A 26,359-nucleotide genomic window follows, 5' to 3' on the forward strand; every position below is an offset into this window, starting at 1 on the left:
CAGGAAGTGATCTTGTGTGGGTGGCCAAGGACTGCAGGAACTGTGTTGGAGCTCTGAAGAGCAACGGATAGGACCTGGGCCGAGCCTGCTAGATAATGTATTCCTATTTTTTTATGTAATGTAACTAGGGCTTATTTTTGGGATAGCTTATATTTCAAGCCTCAACGAAAATCCTGAAAAAACAGGCTAGGACTTATTTTTGGGTAGGTCTTATTTTTTGGGACCAGTATTTTCAACACCAGCCCGCTGAACTCTCTAAGGGAGCGAGGCGTACAAAACTCACACTAAAAAAAGAGCCCATTGTTTTCAGTGGGTCTCTTTGCGTGCACAATTCTTCTCTTGCAGCAATTCTGCACTTGGGTCTACCGGCGAGTATGATGCAATTCATTATTTTTCCTACTGATAATACGTGTGATTTTCATGCGCATCTTCAGCAATGAGATTTTCTCACCAGTCGCAACAAACTCACAGTGAACATCGCAATAGTATAAGCGCAATATCGCGCTCGCCTGTGTGAATACACCCTTTGTTTAAAAAAAACCAAAACATTAAAATTGAGAATCGCCCATAAGAACTTTTCTTTTATAGGCATGTACCACAATTTCAAGTAACAACACTTGCGCCCCTAGAAGTCACCGTTTTGCTGTAACACCCGTCCTGCAGTTCCATCTCAGGCAGATCTGTAATGATGAGAGTTGTGGTGATTAGATGAATGGTTTTGTCACCTGAGGCCCTAAAAGTGGTTCCCCCCTTGGCCTATAAGAGGCTCTCGGAGGCTCCTTGTGTGTAGTGACCTCTTCTTCCGCTTGTGTAGAGCTTGTTGACCACTAGACGCCTCTACGACGCAGAGAAGAGATTTCACCCCGTTACTAGAGTCTGAGAGGGGTGCATAATTGGGATGTGAGAAGCTGGATGGTCGTATCGATAAATTGTCTCCCACCGGGCCGCTCTGTCCAGACTGTTAGGTGTTGGGCCCAGTGGATGTGTGAGGACACACAAGGTGATGGGGCTCAGTACCCCTGACAGACCAACAGTAGAGAGGAGCGTCTGACCAGACTGTTGGGAGGTGTTGGGACCAGTGGATGGGGGCACACAAGGTGACCGGGCTTAGGACCCCCGACAGACCACCAGTTGAGACGATCGTCTGACAAACAGAAGCAGCTCTAACTATTTTGTTGTGCACCATCCAGGGACAGCTGGCGTTATCGTTACAGGGACACCAATTTCAGCGTCTTATGAGTTTGGATGATATAGCAGCTTAGTTAGAGCAAACGTGGAACAATATCTCACAGGATAGCTTATGGAACTTTTATGCCTCCATGCCTACCCGTATCACGTTACTTCCAAGCTAGAAGCGGCTCAACAGGGTACTAGAGCCTCCATGGCCATCTGCATCAGATCTCGTAACCAAGCTACAGGTGGTACAGCAGGGTACCATCTGTATTACATCTTGTATCGAAGCTAGAAGCAGTACAACAGGGTACTAGAGCCTCCATGCCCACCTGTATCATATCTTGAAACCAAGCTACAGGTGGTACAACAGGGTACTAGAGCCTCCACACCCACCAGTATTGCATCTTGTATCGAAGCTAGAGGTGGTACAGCAGGGTACAAGAGCCTCCATGCCTCCCGTATCACATCTTACATCTAAGCTAGAGGAAGTACAACAGGGTACTAGAGCGTCCATGCCCGCCAGTATCACATCTTGTATCCAAGCTAGAGGCAGTACAACAGGGTACTAGAGCCTTCATGCCTCCCGTATCACATCTTACATCTAAGCTAGAGGAAGTACAACAGGGTACTAGAGCCTCCATGCCCAACTGTATCACATCTTACATCTAAGCTAGAGGCGGTACAACAGGGTACTAGAGCCTCCCTACAAGGGGTCGGTTCTCCACAATAAATTCTCCTTATGCTCTGATATTGTCATCACTTACTGATAATGTTACAATCACAGAGAACGTTTCATTTCATTCTGACAACTTCTTCTAGGGGAGGGATTGGTGCCGACAGCGAGTGAATATTCTTATATACTTTAGTAGATGGGCTTGAATACATAAACTTCATCAAGTGGAAAATCGGAAACGATAAACAAGTGTTAATATCCTGAACAGATGTCTACCAATAACGAGGCCGTAAAATCATGAAGATATATAAAAGTTTTGTTAAAAAGTTTATTCTGTCCGCCAGCCACCTTGTTTGAGAACAGAGCACAGATTACCTATCCTTTCACTTGTGGGAGGAGCTTGCTGCTGTGCTCACTGTCACCCCCTGCTGAGAAATGCGCTTTTACGAACCGGGAGCAGTTATGGAAGCTACGTCACAAGACGTCACCCTGAGCGATTACTATAAAACTGCCCCCTATTGACAAGGTTATGGAGCTGCACAGGTAGGTGGATGTGAATATCTGATTGGATTTTCGACCATCACTAAAGTATGACTGTGGGAAGCGGTCACTGACAACCGAATAGATGTTTTTGTCCATCTTGGTATGAGTCAGTTGTGGAGATCTATGTGGCGGTAAGAGATTTATAGGCCAGGAGTGCGCAGTCATTACTGCATTTATTTGGACCTGAACGTAGCGTTAAGCGGAGAACACGTTGCAGCAACGCTTCACCCTACACTTCCTGCAGGGTCTCTGCTGCCGCTTGTACTGTAAAGGCTGCAATAGCGATCTGTCTTTTCACGTCATCCCAGGCTGCTCGCTGGTCTTCTTTGTTTTCAATGTCAAATAAAGCGTCGTAAATACCAGGAAACGATTCTCCGGCGTATTTGTTATGGCTACTTGGTGCGAAGATGATGTGTCTGTGGGAAAAAAAAAAAAGTTATTCAAGTGACTCTCCATTCATAGGACAAATGGACCGGAGTGGGGGGGAGTTGTTAGCTGGCGTGTCCTTTTCCTGGTTCGTCAGCGATCTGCCTGTTCCTGGGGCCTCTCTTCCAATATGGCCACTCTGTTGCTCAGCAGAACATGTTGTTTCCTGATTGGCCAGTGCTACACATGTGAGCAGCACTTGCCAATCAGAGCAGCATATGACGTCTTAGGACTACGGATGCACCACCAATGCTCAGTGTTCACCCGGTAGTCTTTAGAATTGCCACAGTCATCTTGGATATATGAAGATGAACCCAGGAACAGGCAGATCAGCGGCTAAACTGGGAAGAGGAAGGCACCTGTTGATATAACTCCCTATCTCCGCTCCCTGGACAAATGTTGTCCTTTGACCAGAGGGGGGCTTTAAAGAGTCTCAAAAGCCGTATGTATAAACCATGAGCTGGCTCAGATTACGCAGTCATTGAAATTCATGTTAAAAAAGGACTATATCACTACTTTTTTTTTAAATTAATTAAAACCAGATTTTCCATTTTTCTTATCTGTTTTTACTGATTAAAGATCGTCTGTACAGGACTATGTGGGCGGCCATATTTTCTGAACTACATGTAACATCATTTAGAGGAGATATGCTTTACAGCATCTTCATGGGCCATTCACACAATGAACAGCAGGGGACCCATGTATAGAGACTGTTCTAGACATGATCTGTGACCCGTGCAGAGGTCATTTTAAGAAGGGTGTAAGACAGTCACAGCTGATCACCTGTTGTGACTGGTGGCTCCAGTGTTATCTACATATAGGTGTTACCGCTCAGTGTAATCCTGCCTGTGATGTCAGTGATAAGACAGTTGCAAAGCTTCCTCTACAGAAGAGAAAGTATTGGGTACTGGGATTTTTTTAAAAATAAATATTGTAACTGAAAACTAAAGAAAAAAAAAGAAAAAAAATTAAATATTTGTAACACCGAAACATGATATATAATAGGTCATTTTCTGACGATACATTCCCTTTAACCCCTTGAGTGGCACGCCCGGAAATTTTCCGTGACGAGCTCCACTGCTCATAGCGACATAGCCCGGAAGATTTCCGGGCTATGTATCACTATGGGAGCTGCAGAGCACAATGCTACAAGCTGTGACATTGTGCTCTGCCTGCACTGTCCCACAGAGAACAAAGCAAGGGCTTTGAAAAACCAGCAGAAGATATTGCCGATATGCCGGCAATCTCCTGCTTTGTTTACAGGTTGCCATAGAGACCATTGGCTTGTCAGAAGCAAGCCGATGGTCTCTGTGGCAGGGAGAGCTTGGTGCTTGGCTGTCATTGGACAGCTAGGTACCAGCTCTTACAGCAGAGATCAGAGAAAACCTCCGATCTCTGCTGTGTTAACCCTTTACATGCTGCAGTCTATGTGACTGCAGCATGTAAAGGGCTGTCACTGCAGCATGTAAAGGGCTGTCACCATCGGACCCCCGGATTGTGATCAGGGGTCCTGATGGGTCCCTGTGGAAGTCACCTAAAGGGACAAAAAGAAAAAAAAAAAGTAAAAAAATTGTAAAAAAAAAAATTATAAAAACACTTGTCTCCCTTTACTTTGTAAAAAAGCAAAAATACAATCACACATGTGGTATCCATGCGTCGTAATGACCCAGAGAAGGAAGTTAATGCATTATTTAACCCCTTAATGACATGGCCCCTTTTTTTCTTTTTTCCCCCCATTTCTTTTTTTCCTCCCCCGTTTATAAAATCACAACTTGTCCCGCAAAAAACAAGCCCTCATATGGCCATGTCAATGGAAAAATGAAAAAGTTATGGCTCTTGAGACGCAACTGCAAAACTAGTTGAAATTCAATGATTAGACCATTTTAAAAAACCTGCCCTGGTGGGCACGACAGGGTGGTAGGAAACCCGCCACTCAAGGGGTTAAGGGTAGTCACTGCTGAGAGCTCACTGCATAGAAATTTTTATAGCTCCCCCCGTTGTCACCCATGGTACCCTACACTGAATGGGTGAAACTTTCAAAATATGGCACTTGTGTGTTGTGAGAAACACAAATCTCACACAGATATGTCCTATCTTTGGGTGTTCCTTTGGAACGCTTCACCCATTGTTTTCAATGGGGACGGAAAAAACATGGTGCCCGTGAGGGAGATGTAAGGTTTCCGATTGAAAACAATGGGAAACACTTGCCGATCCTACTTCCCTAAAGTGAGGACATTGCAGGTTCCCAAGCACGATTTCAGGCCGAGTTTCAAGGCCCGATATGGCGCTTGCCTGTATAAAATTAGCCTTAGAGTCGTAAAAGCCCTGTATAATAGTTTCAGAAGCTTATATATGGCTCTTAGACGGTGTAATACCAGGGGGTTTGGTGAACTTCCAGACCAAATCGAACCTTTTTGCAAAAGTTCTTTGAACTGGCCAAACCAAATATTTCCAAAGTTCGCTCATCACTACTGTTGACCATACCTGTAAAAAGGTCTTCCTGGGAGACCTAGAGGATCAGTAAATGCCCTTTCTGCGAACATCAGTTGGTCATTTAGGATGCGGACAGCCAATGGGCTAAAAGAAGATAATAAGTAGCAGATAATTACAGGGGATACAACTTGTTCCAGATAAATTATGACATTTGCATTAGGTTTATCTTAGGGGGGGCATGGTGAATCTGTGCTTAGAGCAAACCAGTCATTGTACTACGTGTCTGTCTATGAAAAGATTATCTCCCAGGTACCAACTGGTGTCACCAAAGTGGTTGGATATAATAAAACCACCTTGTTAGAAAGCCCCAAGCACAAAGGTCAGGAAAGAGGACTTCTCAGGTCAAGTTTTACTGATGAGTCCTCTGCCTCTACCATTAAGTCTAAAACAAGTGTTCTTGGAAAGACTTGACCAAAAGGACTATTCAACTGAACAACATAAGGACCTGTCAATGGCGTCTCCTATCATAGACATCAACCAAAGTGGTTTTCTCACATTTATCTATGATACATCAGAAAATATAAAGAGCAGTATAAACTTACTTCTCAAGATCAACGTTGTTAATTCGTTGGTCCAGTCCTACAGCAGACTTGGTAAAATTCTCAATGGCGCTGTATAAATGGACTAGAAGACACCAAAAGAAAATGTGAGAAGATGGACAAATCATGGACACTATGTCAACCATTCTCTATAATTGACATACCCACTTCTAGTACATTTATGTCACAACACAGAGGCAAAATAAAGTCTATATATGCCAAATGGGCCCTTTTTTTAGAGCCCCCAAGGCCCTTTTATGATGGAAGCGTTCCTGCATGTAAATTAGACGCGTGAAGTTGAGTGCAATAAAAACAGGTGACAAGTTTTCTGTGGAGAATCCTCATTAGATGGGAAAATCTAGCAATCTTATTGACTTCTAATGAGGCCTGGTCATCGGTGCTAGACTAGCCGGGGCAGCGATTTCATGGATGTGGAGAGTATACAGAGAATGGTGTGATAGGAAAAACATCCAGTGATAGAAGATCCTGTGGATGGAAGCAACTTTTTGCCAAAAGGGGTCAGAGGAGGATGTCAAGAATCATTCTGATGAACAGGAGCTGCACAGTCAAAGAAATTACAGCTGCATACAATGCTGGAGCTCCAACTAACATGTCCGAATGCACAACTTGCTGCTGCTTAGCACAGATGAGCTATGACAGCAGATGACCAGGTCCAGCGCCCTTGCTGTCTACAAGGAACAGGAAGGCGAGACTCAAGTAGGCAAAAGGAAGCAACAATTGTATCACTGAGCAGCGGAAAAACATCTCCTGCTCACATGGATCCAAATTTCTGTTGTATCATGCTGATGGGAGTCAGAATTTGCCGAAAGCAGCATGAATCAATGACCCTTCCTGTCAGGCTAAAGGTTTGACCTAAGCATAACACGGAACTTCAGTTCTACCCGGATGACTCTATTAAAGGGGTTTTTCCATCTGAGATAATAGAGGAGGAGATGAGATGAAGCGTTGGCGGTGCATTTTTCTCTATTGTAGTTTATGAGTTGTGAAACGCTCCTTCGGGGGGTGGTACAATCTGACAAGCTGACCCTGGACCATAAAGGGTCATACATCCCTGCTCTAGTGGAAGAACAATCATACAAATAATTCTCATGAAAAAAACATCATTCCAATTATTTAATGTTAAAAATATTAGTAAGAATTCACTGCGACAACCAAGGCTCTTATAAGCTGTTAGACTATTTCTCACTGAAAAAGGCCCGAAAATAAAATATAATCTTTATTAATTTAAAGGATAAAAAACCCCTCTAGATTCCGGGGGTAATTGAGACCCGAAACAGACACAAAGAGACAAACACACAAAAAACCTATGGGAATTTAAGCAATTGGCTTAGATACATCAATTCATACCGACCTCATTGGTTTTAGAGGTAGGTAATACTGTGAGGGCGTAAAATGAATTAGTGAAAGCGGTGGCCGTTTCCTGTGAAAGGGGGCCAGAAAGGTGGTCACTAAATAATTAGCTTGTGGTTATTATCCACTGGTGGAAACGTGCGCGTTATGTTAGAGGGCCTCGTTCACACAAGGATATATTGCCACTCCACAGTATTAAGTAAGGGGTGCTGATACTCAGCAATCCATTACACAAAAAAATATTATTATATTCATATCCAATTGTGACAACAATGCCCTGTGTCCATATGTCACAATTGCTACAATTGCTATTCCGATAGGGGCAACGGTCCGTCAAGACCCAAAAATGTGATATAATCCCAACCTATGTTGGGTCTGACAGCGATCTAAATGTTTTAATAAAAAGCTGGACTAAAGTGGTGTTGACAATTCCTTATGCCAATTATATCAGAAGGAGTCAACAACGTTTATAGTATAAATAGTACACGACAGACATACACTTGATTCATGTGTGTGTCAAACGCTGTAGTCTAATAACGACTAAAGCCAACAGAAGTCGTCCGTAATCGTCGACGCGTTTCTGCAGCACGGGTAAAATAAATTTACCGCTGCTTCATCAGGACGAAATTGAGACAATTTATTAGATTATACTAGATTTGTTGTTGTTGATCAATCTGTGTAGTGAGCATCAAAACTGCACCGATCTGATTTTGTATGCTAATGCCTGATAGCTGATGCTGAATACACTTAAGACGCTGCTGCGAGGACTAGTTTAGTGTAGTATTGATGGACACACGGGCAAGCACATTATAATGCCGTCCGGGTAATAGCCGCTGAACTGAGTTGATATAGCTGAAAAAATTCTGGCCTGCGACACTTATATTGAATGAGTGCGTTATTGAATGATTATATAACAAACTTTTTTCAAAGTGTCGGCTGGTTAATTGTATAGGAGTCTGATGATTGACTTCCAGACACAGTAAAGAGCCAAAAAGAGTCAGTTTAGAATTGTGTTAGTAAACACCCAACCACGGCTAAACTACAGCGCGGTCCAAGGTAGTGACCGCTGGCTAAACTACACAACTAGCCCCTGTGAGACAGCACTTCAGTTTGACACAATTCTAAACTGACTAAACGGACGGCATTATAATGTGCTTGCCCGTGTGTCCATCAATACTACACTAAACTAGTCCTTGCAGCAGCGTCTTAAGTGTATTGAGCATCAGCTATCAGGCATCAGCATACAAAATCAGATCGGTGCAGTTTTGATGCTCACTACACAGATTGATCAACAACAACAAATCTAGTATAATTTAATAAATTGTCTCAATTTCGTCCTGATGAAGCAGCGGTAAATTTATTTTACCCGTGCTGCAGAAACGCGTCGACGATTACGGACGACTTCTGTTGGCTTTAGTCGTTATTAGACTACAGCGTTTGACACACACATGAATCAAGTGTATGTCTGTCGTGTACTATTTATACTATAAACGTTGTTGACTCCTTCTGATATAATTGGCATAAGGAATTGTCAACACCACTTTAGTCCAGCTTTTTATTAAAACATTTAGATCGCTGTCAGACCCAACATAGGTTGGGATTATATCACATTTTTGGGTCTTGACGGACCGTTGCCCCTATCGGAATAGCAATTGTAGCAATTGTGACATATGGACACAGGGCATTGTTGTCACAATTGGATATGAATATAATAATATTTTTTTGTGTAATGGATTGCTGAGTATCAGCACCCCTTACTTAATACTGTGGAGTGGCAATATATCCTGGTGTGAACGAGGCCCTCTAACATAACGCGCACGTTTCCACCAGTGGATAATAACCACAAGCTAATTATTTAGTGACCACCTTTCTGGCCCCCTTTCACAGGAAACGGCCACCGCTTTCACTAATTCATTTTACGCCCTCACAGTATTACCTACCTCTAAAACCAATGAGGTCGGTATGAATTGATGTATCTAAGCCAATTGCTTAAATTCCCATAGGTTTTTTGTGTGTTTGTCTCTTTGTGTCTGTTTCGGGTCTCAATTACCCCCGGAATCTAGAGGGGTTTTTTATCCTTTAAATTAATAAAGATTATATTTTATTTTCGGGCCTTTTTCAGTGAGAAATAAAAATATTAGTAATGCTTATTTAGTAATGCTGTTAGTGCAGACGTATGCGCCAGGTCTATCACTGAATGATAAATCTGATGACTTTTAAGACAGTCTAGACCACCTATTAGTTGGCTTAGTTCACATCAAAAATTTGCCAAAATTTTGGCACAATTTTTTATACAACTTAGGCAAAAATAACTGTCCCTCCGTGTCTAAAAACACAGGATAAATGTGCCACTGCACGACAGTCTTCCGGTGTAATTTGTGCCAGAAGAGTGCTGTTTTTTGATAGTAAATAAGCCCCATTGTGTTAGGTCTCATTTCTCATGGCTACTCACCGAACGTCACATCATAGGTTTCCATTTGCTCTGGGTGTTTTTCTGCCAAATTGGAAATACTATCGGCATAGTTCTTCAGCTCGTCCCCATAGTCCAGGACGTTAAACGGTATAATGGCGGCATCCGCAAGCTCGTACACAAGGCTTCCCCTCACTTGGGCTACTGAGAGCTGTTTCTTGAATGATGGATCATAAAAATTCTCCACCAGCTCAAAAGTCTCATAGACGGTGTGGTAGACTGGATAATTGCTGTATTTGTCGGTTTTCTGAAATACACATTTTGATGTTAAACGCGTCACGCCGTATGCTCCTTATTTTTCGGACTATAAGATGCGCATTCTATTTACAGAAAAAGCAGATCAAATCTCTATGCATCTTATATTGTGAATGTACCTTTAACATAGTGGTTTATCTGTCTTTTTTCAGGGAGGAGGTTTTGTAACTCCGTGGTCCTCTGCTTGAGGCCCTTTTACATGGAACGATCATCGTTCAAATGAGCAAAAAAGAATCGTTCAGTGTAAACGCAGACAACGTCCGAACGCTGAACAATAAATCATTCTCTTTGTGTTCTTCATTCATTTTATGCAGGTATACAAATCCTTGTTGGCTCATTCACTTATACAGTGAATGTGAACGACTAAACAACTTCTCATTTGGGCAAACCAAGTATGTATCTGCTGGTCTTGCAATGCGCAAATCTCATACAGTTTTTGTTTGGCCATGTGAAACCGGCCTCAGATCGCAGGACAGAATTTTGTCCTATAACTGTGGGGTGGCTTTAGAAGTATATGATTTACACCACCAATTCAGCAATACCCAGATGACAATAGCAGTACACTCACCTGGTTTTTGGTATAGCGAGCTCTTCCTGATGCAAGTCCCAAGCGTTGGAAATAGGCTTCAAAGTCACTACCGGATCCAAGCTTATTTATCCTGCAGAACGTAAAAAAAAACAGTATGAACGTGGGATGTCAGTGGTTAGCAATATCAACTTGCAACATTGGACGCACGGGTATACACTAGACCAAGACAACATGAAGTTTGCCTGCTCTTCCCATCGTTCTCTCCGAGAGGTTAGTTTTATCCCGCTAGGACCACTAACTCTCTTCTTTCTGCACCCAGAACCAAAGTTCTTATGAGGGGTAAAACATTAATGGAAACATTCCTGGTGGTCTAGGGTGGCAAAGTGGCATGTTTTTTTTTTATACACGACCCTTTAAAGGGAACCTGTCACAGGGTTCATGCTACAGAGTTTCATAACAAACACATTTGAAGTTTGCCTATTTGACTCGGAAATGCAGTTTTCGAGTCAGAGACACAGGTGGCGCCAGGGTCTCAACATGGAAATCCTGGCATGGCCTGCCTCTTTGACTCGAGAGCTCCATTCCTGAGTCAAACAGGCAAAGAGGTGGGCCATGCCCAGATCTCCCTGCTCCTAGCATGGTGACTGATAACTGTCACCTTATACACAAGCATGGAGTGCGGCTGTCAGTCAGCAAGCTGCAGATGGGGAGATCATGGCGCGGCCCACCTCTCTGACTCAAGTTCTCCGTACAGAGTCAAACAGGCAATCTTCTAGATGTGTTTATTCTGAAACACCGCAGAGTGAACCCAGTGACAGATTCCTTTTAAGATTAGTGTACATATAGAAACGCTTACGGTGCTTGCACACAGCGGAAAACCCGCAGCAAATATGCGGCAAACCTGCATATTCTGTAATCTGTGAAGTTCTTAATTTTCCCACAGCACCCCCAGAGTAAAAATGAAGAATTACACAGTGCCCACTGAAACCGATGAGCTGTTCGTCTAATACAGGACAGGTCTTCAATAGCAAGACACATTTTTGTAACCACTCGCCCTCATAGGATGCATGAGAATGGGTTTTCTTTACTGGGCAAACCCTTTAGTAACTGATAATAATACCTTGGTAGATCTTGTTTTTGTGCTGAAGGGTCTTTCTGTAGCCAGCTTTCATATAAGGACTTGCCCTCAAAGCCTTCATCCGGACTAGTAATCTGCCAAGACAAAAGGCAGCGATGACCAACAAGCCAAAATCTCCCTGAAAAAATGTGGACATTCATCAAGTACATTCTTTTAACCCAGTTTTGCTGGAGGCCACGTTGCAATTATTTGTAACTCATTTAATCACCAGCCTGCGACATTTCATAAATTTGTCACATCTTTAACTAGATCTAGATATTGTGGAGTCACTTCCTGGGCCACCCAGTCACGGGAGTGAGATTGCGACAATTTTTGTGACATCTTAAAAAGTCACATTTTGTAAATCTGTCTAAAAATCTCACTCCACTCAAACCACTTTTGAAAACTGGAATGAGAAGCATACAACAGCAAAAAGTTGCCAACGTTTCCAAGCAAAACCCCCAAAACCTACTTGTGCAAAAATTTGTGACTTTTTGAAGGCAGAAAACTACCACACAGCCGTGATAAACTCGCTCCGTAGTATATGAAACATAACATTTAATTAACGTTAAAAACAAAAATATTTAAAGTAATATCATACCCCCCCCCCCCCCCGAACAGATAGCAGGGTCCAAGTCCAAGTGTCAGTAGCATTAACCCTTTGCAGTCCAATTTAGGATTCAGGGTTTCCTAGGGGGCTTTCTCTTTCTGCCATTATACAATGGGCGTCATCTGCTGGCTAGAGCCAGTACTGCAGTATGGGACATGCTGGAGAGGTCCCCAACAACAGAGCGGCCAGTAATCTGCAGTAAGAATACCCCGCCGGACGTCTTCCGACATCGGAGCTGTACAGCCTTCAATCAGAATGTCTTCAGACATCAGACAGTGGATTAGAAAGGGTTAACAACAATAGTTCACGTTTCTTTCCTCACCATGCAAGTAACCTGGTGCGTCCTGTGAAAAGCAGTCTAATTGACCCAAAAATGGTGACCTCGCTCTCCTGTATAGACCTAGAATTACCTCATCGCTATACTGCTAGATCGGAGTTGTGAATAGCGGGAAAGTTGGGGGAAGTACACATAACTAAAGGGGTTATACTACTAACCACATTCATCACCTGATCCAATGTGAATACATGCCCGACTGAAAGACAAATGAGAAGTCATTCGCTTGTCGTTTGTCATTCAGTTTCTACATAAACACCGAACGATGAATGGGACGATCATTCACTTATGAGAGACCGCCTGCTTACTATGAATGGAGGTAGGCGGGGCAGAACAATCCCGGCCCGGTCCACCTTCATTCACCAGCGATTATAATCGATCCTGCGTAAAGGCACAGGAATGATTACTGTTGGGACAACCTGTCGGGCATCTTGCACCCGATAGGTTGCCCCGTGTAAAAGCACATTAAAACAAAGGCACAGCCTGATAACAGGAGACACAACCTGCAAGACACAGCCTATAACAAAAGAGACAACCTTTAACAACACAAACAGACTAAAACGAGGGTAAATAAAGAACACTGTCACGGTGCCGCTGGAGCCAATGGGGGAGTAGGCAACTCTACAGGTTCGGTGTGATGTCCTACTTAGTGCTAAGGTGCATTTATCCTTCAGTATCTGAGAAATTTGTTGTGCCTTCCATTTGTGTAGTTGGGACTACGTCTGTTAGTTCTCTCTTTGGTTCTGTTATACTCGATCCTTGGGCTGTCTATTTTGCCTGTCCTATCCTGGTCTATTCCCTTAAGTCCATATTTCAGACAGGGATGGTTAGGGAACTTATATATGATTCAGTCATGGGGTTGTCAAATTCAGGGCAGGTGTTCCACTTTTTGGCAGGTCCAGTCAAGACAAGATCACTGTCAATTGGTGCGTTCCTCATGTCTAGTTACCCAGTAACCCCTGTGTTTTACACGTTTTTCAGCCTGCCCTTGCCCTGTGTCTCCAAATCTGTTGGTCGGTTCCCTCAACTGGTCTGGACAGACGTAACAGACACAGCCTAAAACAAAAATCATTTGTATCATCTATTGTGTCATAGTGGCAATCAGTCAAACGGCAGTCCGTAATCCCACTGAAGGCAAGCTGTTCGGGACCCCCAAATGCGAATCAGGGTGTTTAAAATACCACTGTCAAAATTAACAGCAATATTTAAAGGGTTAACAGCCACAATCAGCGTTCGTATTGATCGCATCTGTTGCCAGCGGCTGTTAGTTGCAAATACAACTGCCACCTACTGTGTATGTAGTGGACTTGGCACCATACACAGAGCCCGCTGCATAGACAAGACACCCGATGCGCCCCATACTTATATGAAGGGGTTAAGTCACATTTGACACTTTTTCTTTTAACTTTCTCTTTATTGATTTTTATGCAAGACTGTAAAAACATATGAGTCAAGGGAAACAACTTCCCACCCAACAAGAACATAAAACCTATCCAGACCCCTGCATCAAGGAAAGAACAGTCAGACCCCCACAATCCTTACAAATGTCACATCTGACTGTTCTAGATGAGGTATAAATAAAGCTACTGGAAGAGAAGAGATGATCCAGTGAGACGTCCGCGGCGCTCAGATCCGGCACTAATTCCTCTTCTAATAAATCTCATCCGTGTGACTGAGGACCCGCGGCGGCGCAGGAGTGTGGAAAGGCAGATAAAGCCGAAAGCTTTCAGGCGCTGCCATCCTGGGCACCGCTCACACGTTACTCTCCAAATAACTCCGGCAAAAGGGAAAAATAACGCTTCGGTCTGGAACACCTGACGCCTTACAAACGGGAGATACATCTTAGGCTGCAAGTCGTGCGTTTACCCAGAAGAATACTTAACCCCTTATCTGCCTGAACAGGAAAAAACACCCTTTTCAAGAATTCTAAATCAATAATATACAAAAAGACATTTAGCTGCTTTTAACCCCTTAGTGATCACTCTATTTCGCACTTTATTTTTGTTTTTTCCTCCCAGTTTAAAAAAAATATATATATTTTGTTAAAAAAAAAAAAGGTAATTTTTATATATACTAGCTTATATACCCGTTGTTTGTCGGATTCCCACTCCCAAAGCACATTCAAGGAGGCTCCTTTTTAAATTTCTTGACGTGACAGTAGCTACATATTTGGTCCATTCATCGAATAGTAACACTTGAATGTTGATCGGAGTCTTTCTGAGGATCATACTGAAAAGCTTCCAGCAATAAACTCGAATGCCTTGCCGCCCTTGAAGCACCTAATCTGTATTTCTCCTTTTAAATTCTGACCTCATGCGGTTTTGGGGTCTCTGCAGCCCTTGATGTCCTGGCTCTTTCCTTCTCTTTTTGAACTCCAGCCTCAGGGTGTTCTGGGGTCTCCGCAACCCTTGATATGGTGGCTCCCTCCTACAGTACATGAAGTTCTGCCTCAAGATGTTCCATGGTTTCTTATACCCTTGATGCACTGGCTCTTTCCTTTTCTTTTTGAATTCGGGTCACATGTTGTTTGGGGTCTCTGCAGCCCTTGATGTCTTGGCTCTTTCCTTCTCTTTTTGAATTCCGGCTTCAGGGTGTTCCGGGATCTTCGCAACCCTTGATGTAGTGGCTCCCTCCTACAATACATGAAGTTCTGCCTTAAGATGTTCCATGGTTTCTTACACCCTTGATGCACTGGCTCTTTCCTTTTCTTTTTGAATTCAGGTCACATGTTGTTTGGGGTCTCTGCAGCCCTTGATGTCTTGTTGTTTTTCCGATCATTTTTAAGTTGTTGGTCACATTGGTTGTCTCATTCGCAGAAATGTTACTTTCTTTGCTTTTGGCTGGATTTATCAAATGGGTTTCCTTTTTTTTAAATTTTGTTTTAGGCATTTAACAAGCTAGGTTACCTGGCAGACCCAGAGATCTTTGTTAGATCTTTGGCTGTCATCGCAACCCGGCAGCACCCCACAATTGCATTGCAGAGGTGTTGAGGGATGACAGACGTAGCGCCCTCCCTCTATAAACCACTCACATGCCTCAGTTAGCATGGATTGTAGCTTCTATGGAGTCGATAGATGGGATTGGAATTTTCTCAATTTCTAGACACTGGAACGGAAGCCTGGCTGTCAGCAGACCACCCAACTGCTGCTCTTAGTGCTGGGTTTTATCTGTTATGGCTACAGAAATGCATATGGGCAGTCAGGAATACATCTTAACAGGAGCTCCCCCAAGTGGTGACTACAGGTTGTGATGATCTCATCATTTAACTCTACGACTGTGGGGAGCACCCAGTCAAGCAGGGCCACTGATTATGTAATGACAGATATGGAAACAGCTGGGAGTTCTGCAATGCTTTCTGTGATCTCACATTTGCCATAAATGAAAGTCACTGAACTTGACTAGTCAACTCTCTACTGGGAAGGAGGGAGAATGGAGGGTCCCAACATTGGGACACCCACCCACCTGATATCTATGGCACATCCTATCATAACACAAGTGGATAAAATAGAGAACTAACACTTTACAAAGACAATGTGAACACTACTATGACCACAGTGAAGACTGATATATTCCATGTCTAGGTATTAATAGGATAAAGTAGAGGTGTTATAAATACCTGCTTATAGCACCAATCCTATTAAAACAGGAGTTAATGCACAAGGCAGATAATCGCTTAATCCAGTCTACAGGAATATATGTGGCATGAATATTTACATCAGAGCTAGTGAGTTGGGCTAGGAGCACAAGATTGCCCTAGCACTCAGTGACTACACCCTTGAAGTTATCCAAGTGATCAGCTGATTGTTGCAGATCTGGCTTTATTTGGCCATACATTTTCCCTGCAGTGGCCACTACAGGTGAAATGTAGTATTACATGTCCTCCATTTACATGAACCAGCAACTACTTCATATATGGATGTATTGTCTTTTTGCAGCTTATATAGGGGATCCTAAGCAGTGAACCTTTATACTGTGTTACCCATAAGCCCTATTAGGATATATGGGCAGGAGCTGTCTTGCTGAATCAACCAAAATGTCCACAAATAAAGAAATGGACACTTATTTTTCTCAACATACCCCTACACTACCCCAATGTGGTCAATTTTCATGCCAGCTTGATGATCAAGTAAGAATTAGCAGCATTTCAGTTGACTGCAAGCACTTTTTACTAGATGAACCCTTTATTAGAGACCCCAGCCCTTTCACAATTGGAGCTTCCATGTACAGAAATCCTCCCCGTGACCCCGGAGTGCGGCATAACATCACATGACAAGTTTTCCGTGGATCAGTTTCAGTGTGAATCCACATTAGATGGGAAAATCCAGCAATCGGCGCGATGGTGCTAGACTAGCCAGGGCCGGGATGTCACTGCCAACCGCGTGGCGTTTTTTCCTGCAGTGGAGAGTATACAGAGAATGGTGTAATGGAGGAAAAGCATCCAGTGAAAGGGAATCCTGCGGACGTAAGTGACCGGCGATGAAAGGGGTCAGAGGAGGATGTCAGGAGTCGTTCTGATGAACAAGCGATGCACAGTCAAGAGCAGCCAAATACAATGCTGATGCTTCAACTAATGTGTCCGAATGCACAACTCATCATTCCTTAGCAAGGATGCGCTATGACAGCTTATGACCAGTTCCACTGCCATTGTTCAAAGAGGAACAAAACGGTGAGCCTTTAGTGGGCGAAAAAGCAAAAAATGGATCACTGAGCAGTGGAGAAACATCTCCTGGTCAGATGGATCCAGATTTCTGTTGCACCGTGCTGATTGGAGGTCAGAATTTGGTGCAAGCAGCATGAATTGATGAACCCCTCTTGTCAGCTGATCAGAACCTGTCAGCACCTCCACCTAATTGCAGCAACTACAAGAAGCTTCCTGTCCGCAGGGGCCGATATTCCTGCAGAACTATTTAAGTGGAATTCAGGCCACAATAAATTGCTGTAGTTCTGAAGGCCAAAGGAGGTCCAACGCTCTACTAGATGGGGGGGCTGTAACAAGGTGCCATTCAGTGTTTACTGAAATAAGGAATCTTCCAGCAAAGGGAGGGCAAGGAATTTCTCCCTCTTTTCTTCCTGCTGGGATCTGTTCCAATTTCTGGCAACTAAATAGAGAAAAGTGTACAGAAGAAGATACAAGGCTAAAGACTGTAAATTATCTGAGCGTTTGACGGGTAATACGAGATATTCACAATGGAATGCTAGTGCCACCTAGTGGAGGTTCTGATCATTACATGTCAAGCCTGCACAAGTGGAGGAGAGAACATGCAAATGCTCTCTGATCTAAGACAAGGCTGTATTTCATACTCTTTTCCCTGGGGGTCTTTGGATTTCACCCCACCACATGAACCCTCTCTGCCCGTGTCAGACTGATGAAACAGTTTGGAGGACCACCGTCTGGCTATACAGAACATGCGCACCACTGCGTCCTGTGCGGTTATCACTGCACACAGACCAGATCATCAATAATGAGGAGAGCTCATTTGTAGAGAAATCCCAAAATAGTGATAAACCCTCTGAATTGGGCCCACAGCTTCTGGTGAGCCTATCCGCCCCGCTTACTACCGCGTCTCCCCAAAAATAAGACACTGTCTTATATTAATTGTTGCCTCAAAAGAGGCACAGGGTCTTATTTTCGGAGGGTGTCTTAATACTCACCTAGCAGGCACCATTCAGGTCCCTCTTACTGGGCTGCGGCGCTCCAGCGAGTCTTCCCTGTAGTCCTCAGCACTGAGAGAGCATTCTCTTCCGGTTAACAGGGCTTGCATACCCCGCCTCCGGCACTTGGTTAAGGAACACTGTCTCAGCCAATCAGAGCCGGCGCTTGATGAACCAATCACAGTCATTCAAGTAGGGTTGATATCTAGCTGGTAAATGTAAGAATCTAAAGAAAAAACCTGGTGAATAGGCGCGACCCTCCAGAAAAAGTAGCGGGACGGCCGGGCGCAATATCCAACTGCTCTTCTATTAAATAAGTTAAAAACAAAAAAAGATACGCGTTTCGGGGTGAATCCCTTCATCGGTCAGCTGGGGAGGGCGCCACTATTGGGACTGCAGGAATACGGATCCCAAAAGGCGATACCAGATCCACCCCCAGCATCACCGGCACGTTTGTATCTTCATGTGGACGAACCCACTGAAATCGACCAATGGTATTTATTCAGTGCGTATTACACGCACCAAATATGTGCCGCAAATACGCTTGTGTGAGCGAGTCCTAAGGGTGCCTCATCGAAACATCGGTCCTAGAAACTCAGGTCAATGTCGCAAACACGTTCACGTGAGGGCAATATGTTTTGCAAGAAAACCGTATTGCATCGCGTCTCTGTGCTCGCGACATTCACGTGTTGTTCCAATAATAAAAAAGGTAATCGCATTGCGCTGGCATGAAGCTGGCAGGAAATCCGGGTGCGAGACAAATTATTAATTATTTTTAATGAAAACGAGGAGACGTTGCGGGTTTTCTATTTCGTAGCCTTAATGCCAGAGTAAAATCTCCCATGTGATCCTCCCATGACAAATAATGGCTTCTACGTCCGTGCCCACAACTCACACGATTAAATCTGCCGTGTAACTGCATCCTCAGACAGTTTGAACACGGCCCAAAGAACAGCGGGGCCCACGGAAAAAGTAGCCGCATCCGATTCTGGCACCACAGTCGAATGAAAGCTGTCTAAGAGAAAATCTGTCTATTACCCATAGCAACCAATCACAGCACAGCTCTCATTTCTTATACTGCTGAGGTAAAATGAAAGCTGCGCTGTGATTGGTTGCTATGGATTCTTACACTGCTGAGGTAAATTGAAAGCTGCACTGTGATTGGCTGCTATGGGTTCTCATACCACTGAGATAAAACGAAAGCTGTACTGTGATTGGTTGTTCTATATTATACCGCTGAGGTAAAATGAAAGCTGTGCTGTGATTGGCTGCTATGGGTTCTCATACCGCTGAGGTAAAATGAAAGCTGTGCTGTGATTGGTTGCTATGGGTTCTCATACCGCTGAGGTAAAATGAAAGCTGTGCTGTGATTGGCTGCTATGGGTTCTCATACCGCTGAGGTAAAATGAAAGCTGTGCTGTGATTGGTTGCTATGGGTTCTTACATCCTGTGGTAAAATAACACGCTGCACTGCGATCGGTTGCTATGGGTTCTTACATGCTGTGGTAAAATAAAATGCTACACTGTGATCGGTTGCTATGGGTTCTTACACCGCTGAGGTAAAATGAAAGCTGCGCTGTGATTGGTTGCTATGGGCCAGAAAGACAGCTTTTCCCTTAGCCTTTCACAACAGTGAGGTGGCGGCCTCCTTCTCCGTGGCCCATCCTGTATATTAGAAGGTTGTAAGATGTTATTTATACACGGATTACAAGCAGACTCACGTCTTTGGTCACGTTATACACCAGCTTGTACAGCAGCGGGGTGCAGTCCACTCTCAATGTGTAGTTGCCTAAAAAAAGGGAAAAAAGATGTAATTAAATGTTTCTATGAAACAGCTTGATAAACGAGGCATGTCTGCTCTATAGAGGAGCTTCACCTATAGCGCCGGGACGTCTGCAGTGCGTTAACCCCTTACGGACGCCGACCTTTTTATTTCATTTTTGGCCTTTCCTCCCCACCTTCAAAGAATCACAACTCTTCCTTCTCCCTCACCACAGTTGTCTGAGGGCTCGTTTTTTTAACTAGACATCCTGTAATTTTCACCATTTCCATTTTCGATTTTGTGACTCTTCAATCACGTTTTAATAATTTTTTTTCTTGGCGACGGGGTGACCAAAAACAGTGCGATTCTGAGGACGTTCGCGTGCGGGATAAATAATATCAGAGTTACTTTGATGGATTGGACTTACAGGCGAGGCAATACTAATAAGCTTTTGCTCTTTTATTTAGATTTTTTATTAAAAAAATATGGGAAAGGGTTTTTTTTTAATTTACTTTTATCACCTTTTATTTTCTTAATAGTTAAAACATTTTTTTACCTAAATTTATTTATATATATCATTTTTAGTTCCCATCTAGGATTTTAACCCCTTATCGACGGCCCTATAGCGTTTTTACGTCCTGCTGCTGCAGGCCGTGTATGGAGGGAGATAACGCCGCTATATGCAGGGAAGATGCTGTGGCCTCTTCCAACAGCTGATCATTGGGAATTCTGAGCGGAAGACCCCACTGATTTGATATTGATGACCTATCCTAAGGATAGGTCAATATCCAACTTCTGTAAAGCCCCTTTAATGCCGTGATCTACAACCTTCCGTGGCTCCCCAACTACTGTGTAGACAAACCACGTTAGACCATATGGACGTCACAGAGAGGTTCCCCACTTGGCACCTTCTCTATTAGCCAAAACAAAGTCAACATCTAAGAACGGCGCCGTAACTAGTCCTGTAGTAACACGTTAGGTGATGTGGGTGGACCAATTACCTTCGATTGAAGAATCTGAATTGATGTAGGCCACGCCTCTTTCCTGAAGAATTTTCGCGTTTTCCTGCAATGAAATGCAAACATAAAATGATGCAAAAGAATATACAATAATAGGGAGATAAAAGTTATACATGCTTAAAGGGTTATTCCAGCAAAAACACATTTTTCCATGACGGTTTCCCCTCACCTGATTACCTGCCACACTCTGGAGGTCTCCTCTGTGTACTTCCCTGCAAGGCAACCCCATGTCTGATGCTTAGCAAGCACCATTTTGATGGTGAGATTTCACCACAACCCCACGATGCATCAGCACAGAATTAGCTAGCGGCTGTACCATTTCTGCCTGCTGGGGGGATAGTTTAATTATCATTACCTTCTATATTCATAATCTACAGACCATAAGTATACGGTCTAGGGGATAAGCTGTGATCTCCTCTATTATATCTGTGTGACACTCATGATGATCACACAGCTTCTAACTGTGACAGGACTGCCTGTCTATGATAGGATCCATGTAAGAGCATGACACTGAGTGAGAAATTGACTAGTTTCTGACATCATAACCCCAAATAGATCTGAGCTGTTCAGAAATGAAATCACATGATATCTGAGGAAAAAGAGACCAGGAGTTTCAGATATAAAGGAATAACTAACCAAGATAACCCTAACTCACTTGTAGCTACATAATGAAAGAATTTAAGAAAAGTGCAGTCATTGTACAGAGTATAGGGGCAGTACTGGTGAGGCAGGGACAGTGGGAAAGGTGAAAGAGATATACTGGCTACATAGGCAGTGTGGTTGTTCCCAAAAACTTCCAATAAATACAATATTTGGCCTGCCTGTCACTGCCTTCAGTTTACTGTGTCTCTGCTGGGAGTAGTAGTTGGTGACTTAATAACCAGCCTTGCACATAATTGTTTCCTGCCTCTGCAGTGTGTTACGTACGCGAAGTCAGCCTCCAACAGGGAAATCGAAATACAGTGTATATCACAGGCAGTGTGGTTGTTCCCAAAAACTTCAAAAATATACAATATTTGGCCTGCCTGTCACTGCCTTCAGTTTACTGCGTCTCAGCTGGGGGTAGTAGTTGGTGAATTAATACCCAGCCTTGCGCATAATTGTTTCCTTCCTCTGCAGTGCGTTACGTACGCGAAGTCAGCCTCCAACCACAGGCTAATAAGCGGCACATTTAATTACAGCGTTCTGTTTCTGCTAATCTCGTAATACACCATTCTGAGGAGTAGGGGTAGGCCTAGAGGACGTGGACGGGGGCGAGGACGCGGAGGCCCAAGTCAGGGTGTGGGCATAGGCCGAGCTCCTGGTCCAGACGACTGCTGCGGGATTAGGAGAGAGGCAAGTTTCTGGGGTCCTCAGATTCATCTCACAATTAATGGGTCCACGCGGTAGACCTTTATTAGAAAATGAGCAGTGTGAGCAGGTCCTATCGTGGATGGCAGAATGTGCATCCAGCAATCTATCGACGACCCAGTCTTCTACGCCGTCCATTGCTGCAACTCTAAATCCTCTGGCTGCTGCTCCTCCTTCCTCCCAGCCTCCGCACTCCACGAAAATGACACATTCTGAGGAGCAGGCAGGCTCCCAGGAACTGTTCTCGGGCCCCTGCCGAGATTGGGCAGCAATGGTTCCTCTCCCACCAGAGGAGTTTATTGTGACCGATGCCCAACCTTTGGAAAGTTCCCGGGGTCCGGGGGATGAGGCTGGGGACTTCTGGCAACTGTCTCAAGAGCTTTCAGTGGGTGAGGAGGACGATGACGATGAGACACAGTTGTCTATCAGTGAGGTAGTAGTAAGGGCAGTAAGTCCGAGGGAGGAGCGCACAGAGGATTCGGAGGAAGAGCAGCTGGACGATGAGGTGACTGACCCCACCTGGTTTGCTAAGCCTACTGAGGACAGGTCTTCAGAGGGGGAGGCAAGTGCAGCAGCAGGGCAGGTTGGAAGAGACAGTGCGGTGTCCAGGGGTAGAGGCAGGGCCAGACCGAATAATCCACCAGCTGTTTCCCAAAGCGCCCCCTCGCGCCATGCCACCCTGCAGAGGCTGAGGTGCTCAAAGGTGTGGCAGTTTTTCACTGAGTGCAGACGACCAACGAACTGTGGTGTGCAAGGTTTGTCGCGCCAAGATCAGTCGGGGAGCCACCACCACCAGCATGCGCAGGCATATGATGGCCAAGCATCCCAGAGGGGGGACGAAGGCCGTTCACCGCCTCCGGTTTGCACCACTGCCTCTCCCCCTGTGCCCCAACCTGCCACTGAGATCCAACCCCCCTCTAAGGACACAGTCACGACCATCTCCCGGCCTGCACCCACACGCTCACCTCTGCTGTCCTCAGCGCCATCCAGCAATGTCTCTCAGCGCAGCGTCCAGCCGTCGCTAGCGCAACTGTTTGAGCGCAAGCGCAAGTACGCCGCCGCGCACCAGCACGCTCAAGCGTTAAATGTGCACATAGCCAAATTGATCAGCCTGGAGATGCTGCCGTATAGGCTTGTGGAAACTGAGGCTTTCAAAAACATGATGGCGGTGGCGGCCCCGCGCTACTCGGTTCCCAGTCGCCACTACTTTTCCCGATGTGTCGTCCTAGCCCTGCACGACCACGTCTCCCGCAACATTGTACGTGCCATGCCTGGCCCACGTCTTTAATTTGGTGGTTCAGCGGTTTATGAAAAGCTACCCACGCTTGTCAGACCTGCTCGGAAAGATGCGCCGGCTCAGCGCACATTTCCGCAAGTCCAACACGGACTCTGCCACCCTGCGGACCCTGCAACATCGGTTTAATCTGCCAGTGCACCAACTGCTGTGCGACGTGCCCACACGGTGGAACTCTACGCTCCACATGTTGGCCAGGCTCTATGAGCAGCGTAGAGCTATAGTGGAATACCAACTCCAACATGGGCGGCGTAGTGGGAGTCAGCCTCCTCAATTCTTTACAGAAGAGTGGGCCTGGTTGGCAGACATCTGCCAGGTCCTTGGAAACTTTGAGGAGTCTACCCAGATGGTGAGCAGCGATGCTGCAATCATTAGCGTCACCATTCCTCTGCTATGCCTCTTGAGAAGTTCCCTGCAAAGCATAAAGGCAGACGCTTTGCGCTCGGAAACGGAGTCGGGGGAAGAAAGTATGTCGCTGGATAGTCAGAGCACCCTCATGTCTATATCTCAGCGCGTTGAGGAGGAGGAGGGGGAGGAGCATGAGGAGGAGGGGGAAGAGACAGCTTGGCCCACTGCTGAGGGTACCCATGCTGCTTGCCTGTCATCCTTTCAGCGTGTATGGCCTGAGGAGGAGGAGGATCCTGAAAGTGATCTTCCTAGTGAGGACAGCCATGTGTTGCGTACAGGTACCCTGGCACACATGGCTGACTTCATGTTAGGATGCCTTTCTCGTGACCCTCGCGTTACACGCATTCTGGCCACTACGGATTACTGGGTGTACACACTGCTCGACCCACGGTATAAGGAGAATCTTTCCACTCTCATACCCGAAGAGGAAAGGGGTTCGAGAGTGATGCTATACCACAGGACCCTGGCGGACAAACTGATGGTAAAATTCCCATCCGACAGCGCTAGTGGCAGAAGGCGCAGTTCCGAGGGCCAGGTAGCAGGGGAGGCGCGGAGCTCAGGCAGCATGTACAGCACAGGCAGGGGAACACTCTCCAAGGCCTTTGCCAGCTTTATGGCTCCCCAGCAAGACTGTGTCACCGCTTCCCAGTCAAGGCTGAGTCGGCGGGAGCACTGTAAAAGGATGGTGAGGGAGTACGTAGCCGATCGCACGACCGTCCTCCGTGACGCCTCTGCTCCCTACAACTACTGGGTGTTGAAGCTGGACACGTGGCCTGAACTCGCGCTGTATGCCCTGGAGGTGCTTGCTTGCCCTGCGGATAGCGTCTTGTCAAAGAGGGTGTTTAGTGCGGCTGGGGAAATCATCACGGATAAGCGTACCCGCCTGTCAACTGACAGTGCCGACAGGCTTACACTCATAAAGATGAACAAAGCCTGGATTTCCCCAGACTTCTCTTCTCCACCAGCGGACAGCAGCGGTACCTAAACAACACGTAGGCTGCACCCGCAGATGGAAGCATCGTTCTCTATCACCATCAAAAACGGGGACCTTTTAGCTTCATCAATCTGTGTATTATATTCATCCTCCTCCTCCTGCTCCTCCTCCTGAAACCTCACGTAATCACGCCGAACGGCCAATTTTTCTTAGGCCCACAAGGCTCAGTCATATGACTTTTGTAAACAATGTTTATACGTTTCAATTCTCATTAAAGCGTTGAAACTTGCACCTGAACCAATTTTTACTTTAACTGGGCTGCCTCCAGGCCTAGTTAAAAATTAAGCCACATTAACCAAAGCGATTAATGGGTTTCACCTGCCCTCTTGGTTGGGCATGGGCAATTTTTCTGAGGTACATTAGTACTGTTGGTACACCAATTTTTTTGGGCCCTTGCCTACAGTGTAATCCTAGTAATTTTTATGGGCTTCGCCTGCACTCATGGTACAGCAAGGTGTGTGGGGTTGGCCTACACTTCTGCTACATAAATGTAACTGGGGCCTTGTCTATACTGCAACTACTAAAATGTGAAAGAGACTGTTATCTCCCTAAACTGCTGCAACGGGAATGTTACTGTGGCCGGTCTTGACTGCTACTATTACTGAAATGGAACGAAGACTGTGCTCCCCCTATACTGCTGCTTCGGAATTGCTACTGGGGCCTGTCCCTAATGCTACCGCTGAAATGTTACTAATTCTGGGCTCTGCCTATACCGCTGCTAATGCTATGTCACTGGGGTGTGGAAACGGAGGCTTCCCAAAAACATGATGGTGGCGAGGCCATTTCCCACCAACGCGGTTACTGTTAAGGTGCATATAACCACGGACACGTAGTGCCTCAAAAACATCCCCCTCCTCCTCCAACAATGAAAACATTCTTGGCAAATACCTTTGCATTGGTCCGTCTGGTGGCAGTCCAAGAATTTCACCTTTACCGACACAACAAGAGAGCCCCCCCCACCATCCCCCCGCCACGGCCCACTTAATCCTGGCCACATTCCGAAAAACCAACTAATTAAAACCGCGCTACTAGGTCCGCAGTCGCCACCACATTCCCACCAACGCGGTTACTGTTAAGGTACATATTACTAGTCTGACTGAGGCATGCACTGTGGGCCGAAGCCCACCTGTATTGTATGTGACGTTAGCTCTGCTGAGCAGGGCACTGCAATGGGATACATTTATGTACCGCCGATGGGTTCCAGGGAGCCACCCATGCTGTGGGTCCACAGGGACTTCACATTACGGATTTGTACCTGCCAGTGTGTATGTATTAAAAACCCCGGTCAGACTGGGGCATGCAGTGTGGGCCGAAGACCACCTGCATTTAATCGGACGTAACCACAGC

At 45.2% G+C, this 26,359-nt stretch overlaps 1 protein-coding gene across 1 annotated transcript in view; it reads right to left on the minus strand.

The window, feature by feature from the left end:
- Positions 1-2,154: 2,154 nt before the first annotated feature.
- Positions 2,155-26,359, minus strand: part of LOC136588095 (N-acetylated-alpha-linked acidic dipeptidase 2-like) — an 88,395-nt gene continuing 64,190 nt past the window's right edge. The window contains exons 12-19 of the mRNA XM_066587051.1: positions 20,949-21,012; positions 19,907-19,974; positions 11,593-11,684; positions 10,512-10,602; positions 9,671-9,935; positions 5,851-5,932; positions 5,300-5,392; positions 2,155-2,805 (exon numbers count right to left, since the gene is read on the minus strand). Coding sequence (XP_066443148.1) covers positions 2,619-2,805; positions 5,300-5,392; positions 5,851-5,932; positions 9,671-9,935; positions 10,512-10,602; positions 11,593-11,684; positions 19,907-19,974; positions 20,949-21,012 — 942 coding nt within the window. The 3' untranslated portion in view covers positions 2,155-2,618. The remainder of the gene's footprint in view (positions 2,806-5,299; positions 5,393-5,850; positions 5,933-9,670; positions 9,936-10,511; positions 10,603-11,592; positions 11,685-19,906; positions 19,975-20,948; positions 21,013-26,359) is intronic.

Source organism: Eleutherodactylus coqui, chromosome 1, assembly GCF_035609145.1.
Source record: "Eleutherodactylus coqui strain aEleCoq1 chromosome 1, aEleCoq1.hap1, whole genome shotgun sequence".
In the NCBI taxonomy this organism is placed as follows: domain Eukaryota; kingdom Metazoa; phylum Chordata; class Amphibia; order Anura; family Eleutherodactylidae; genus Eleutherodactylus; species Eleutherodactylus coqui.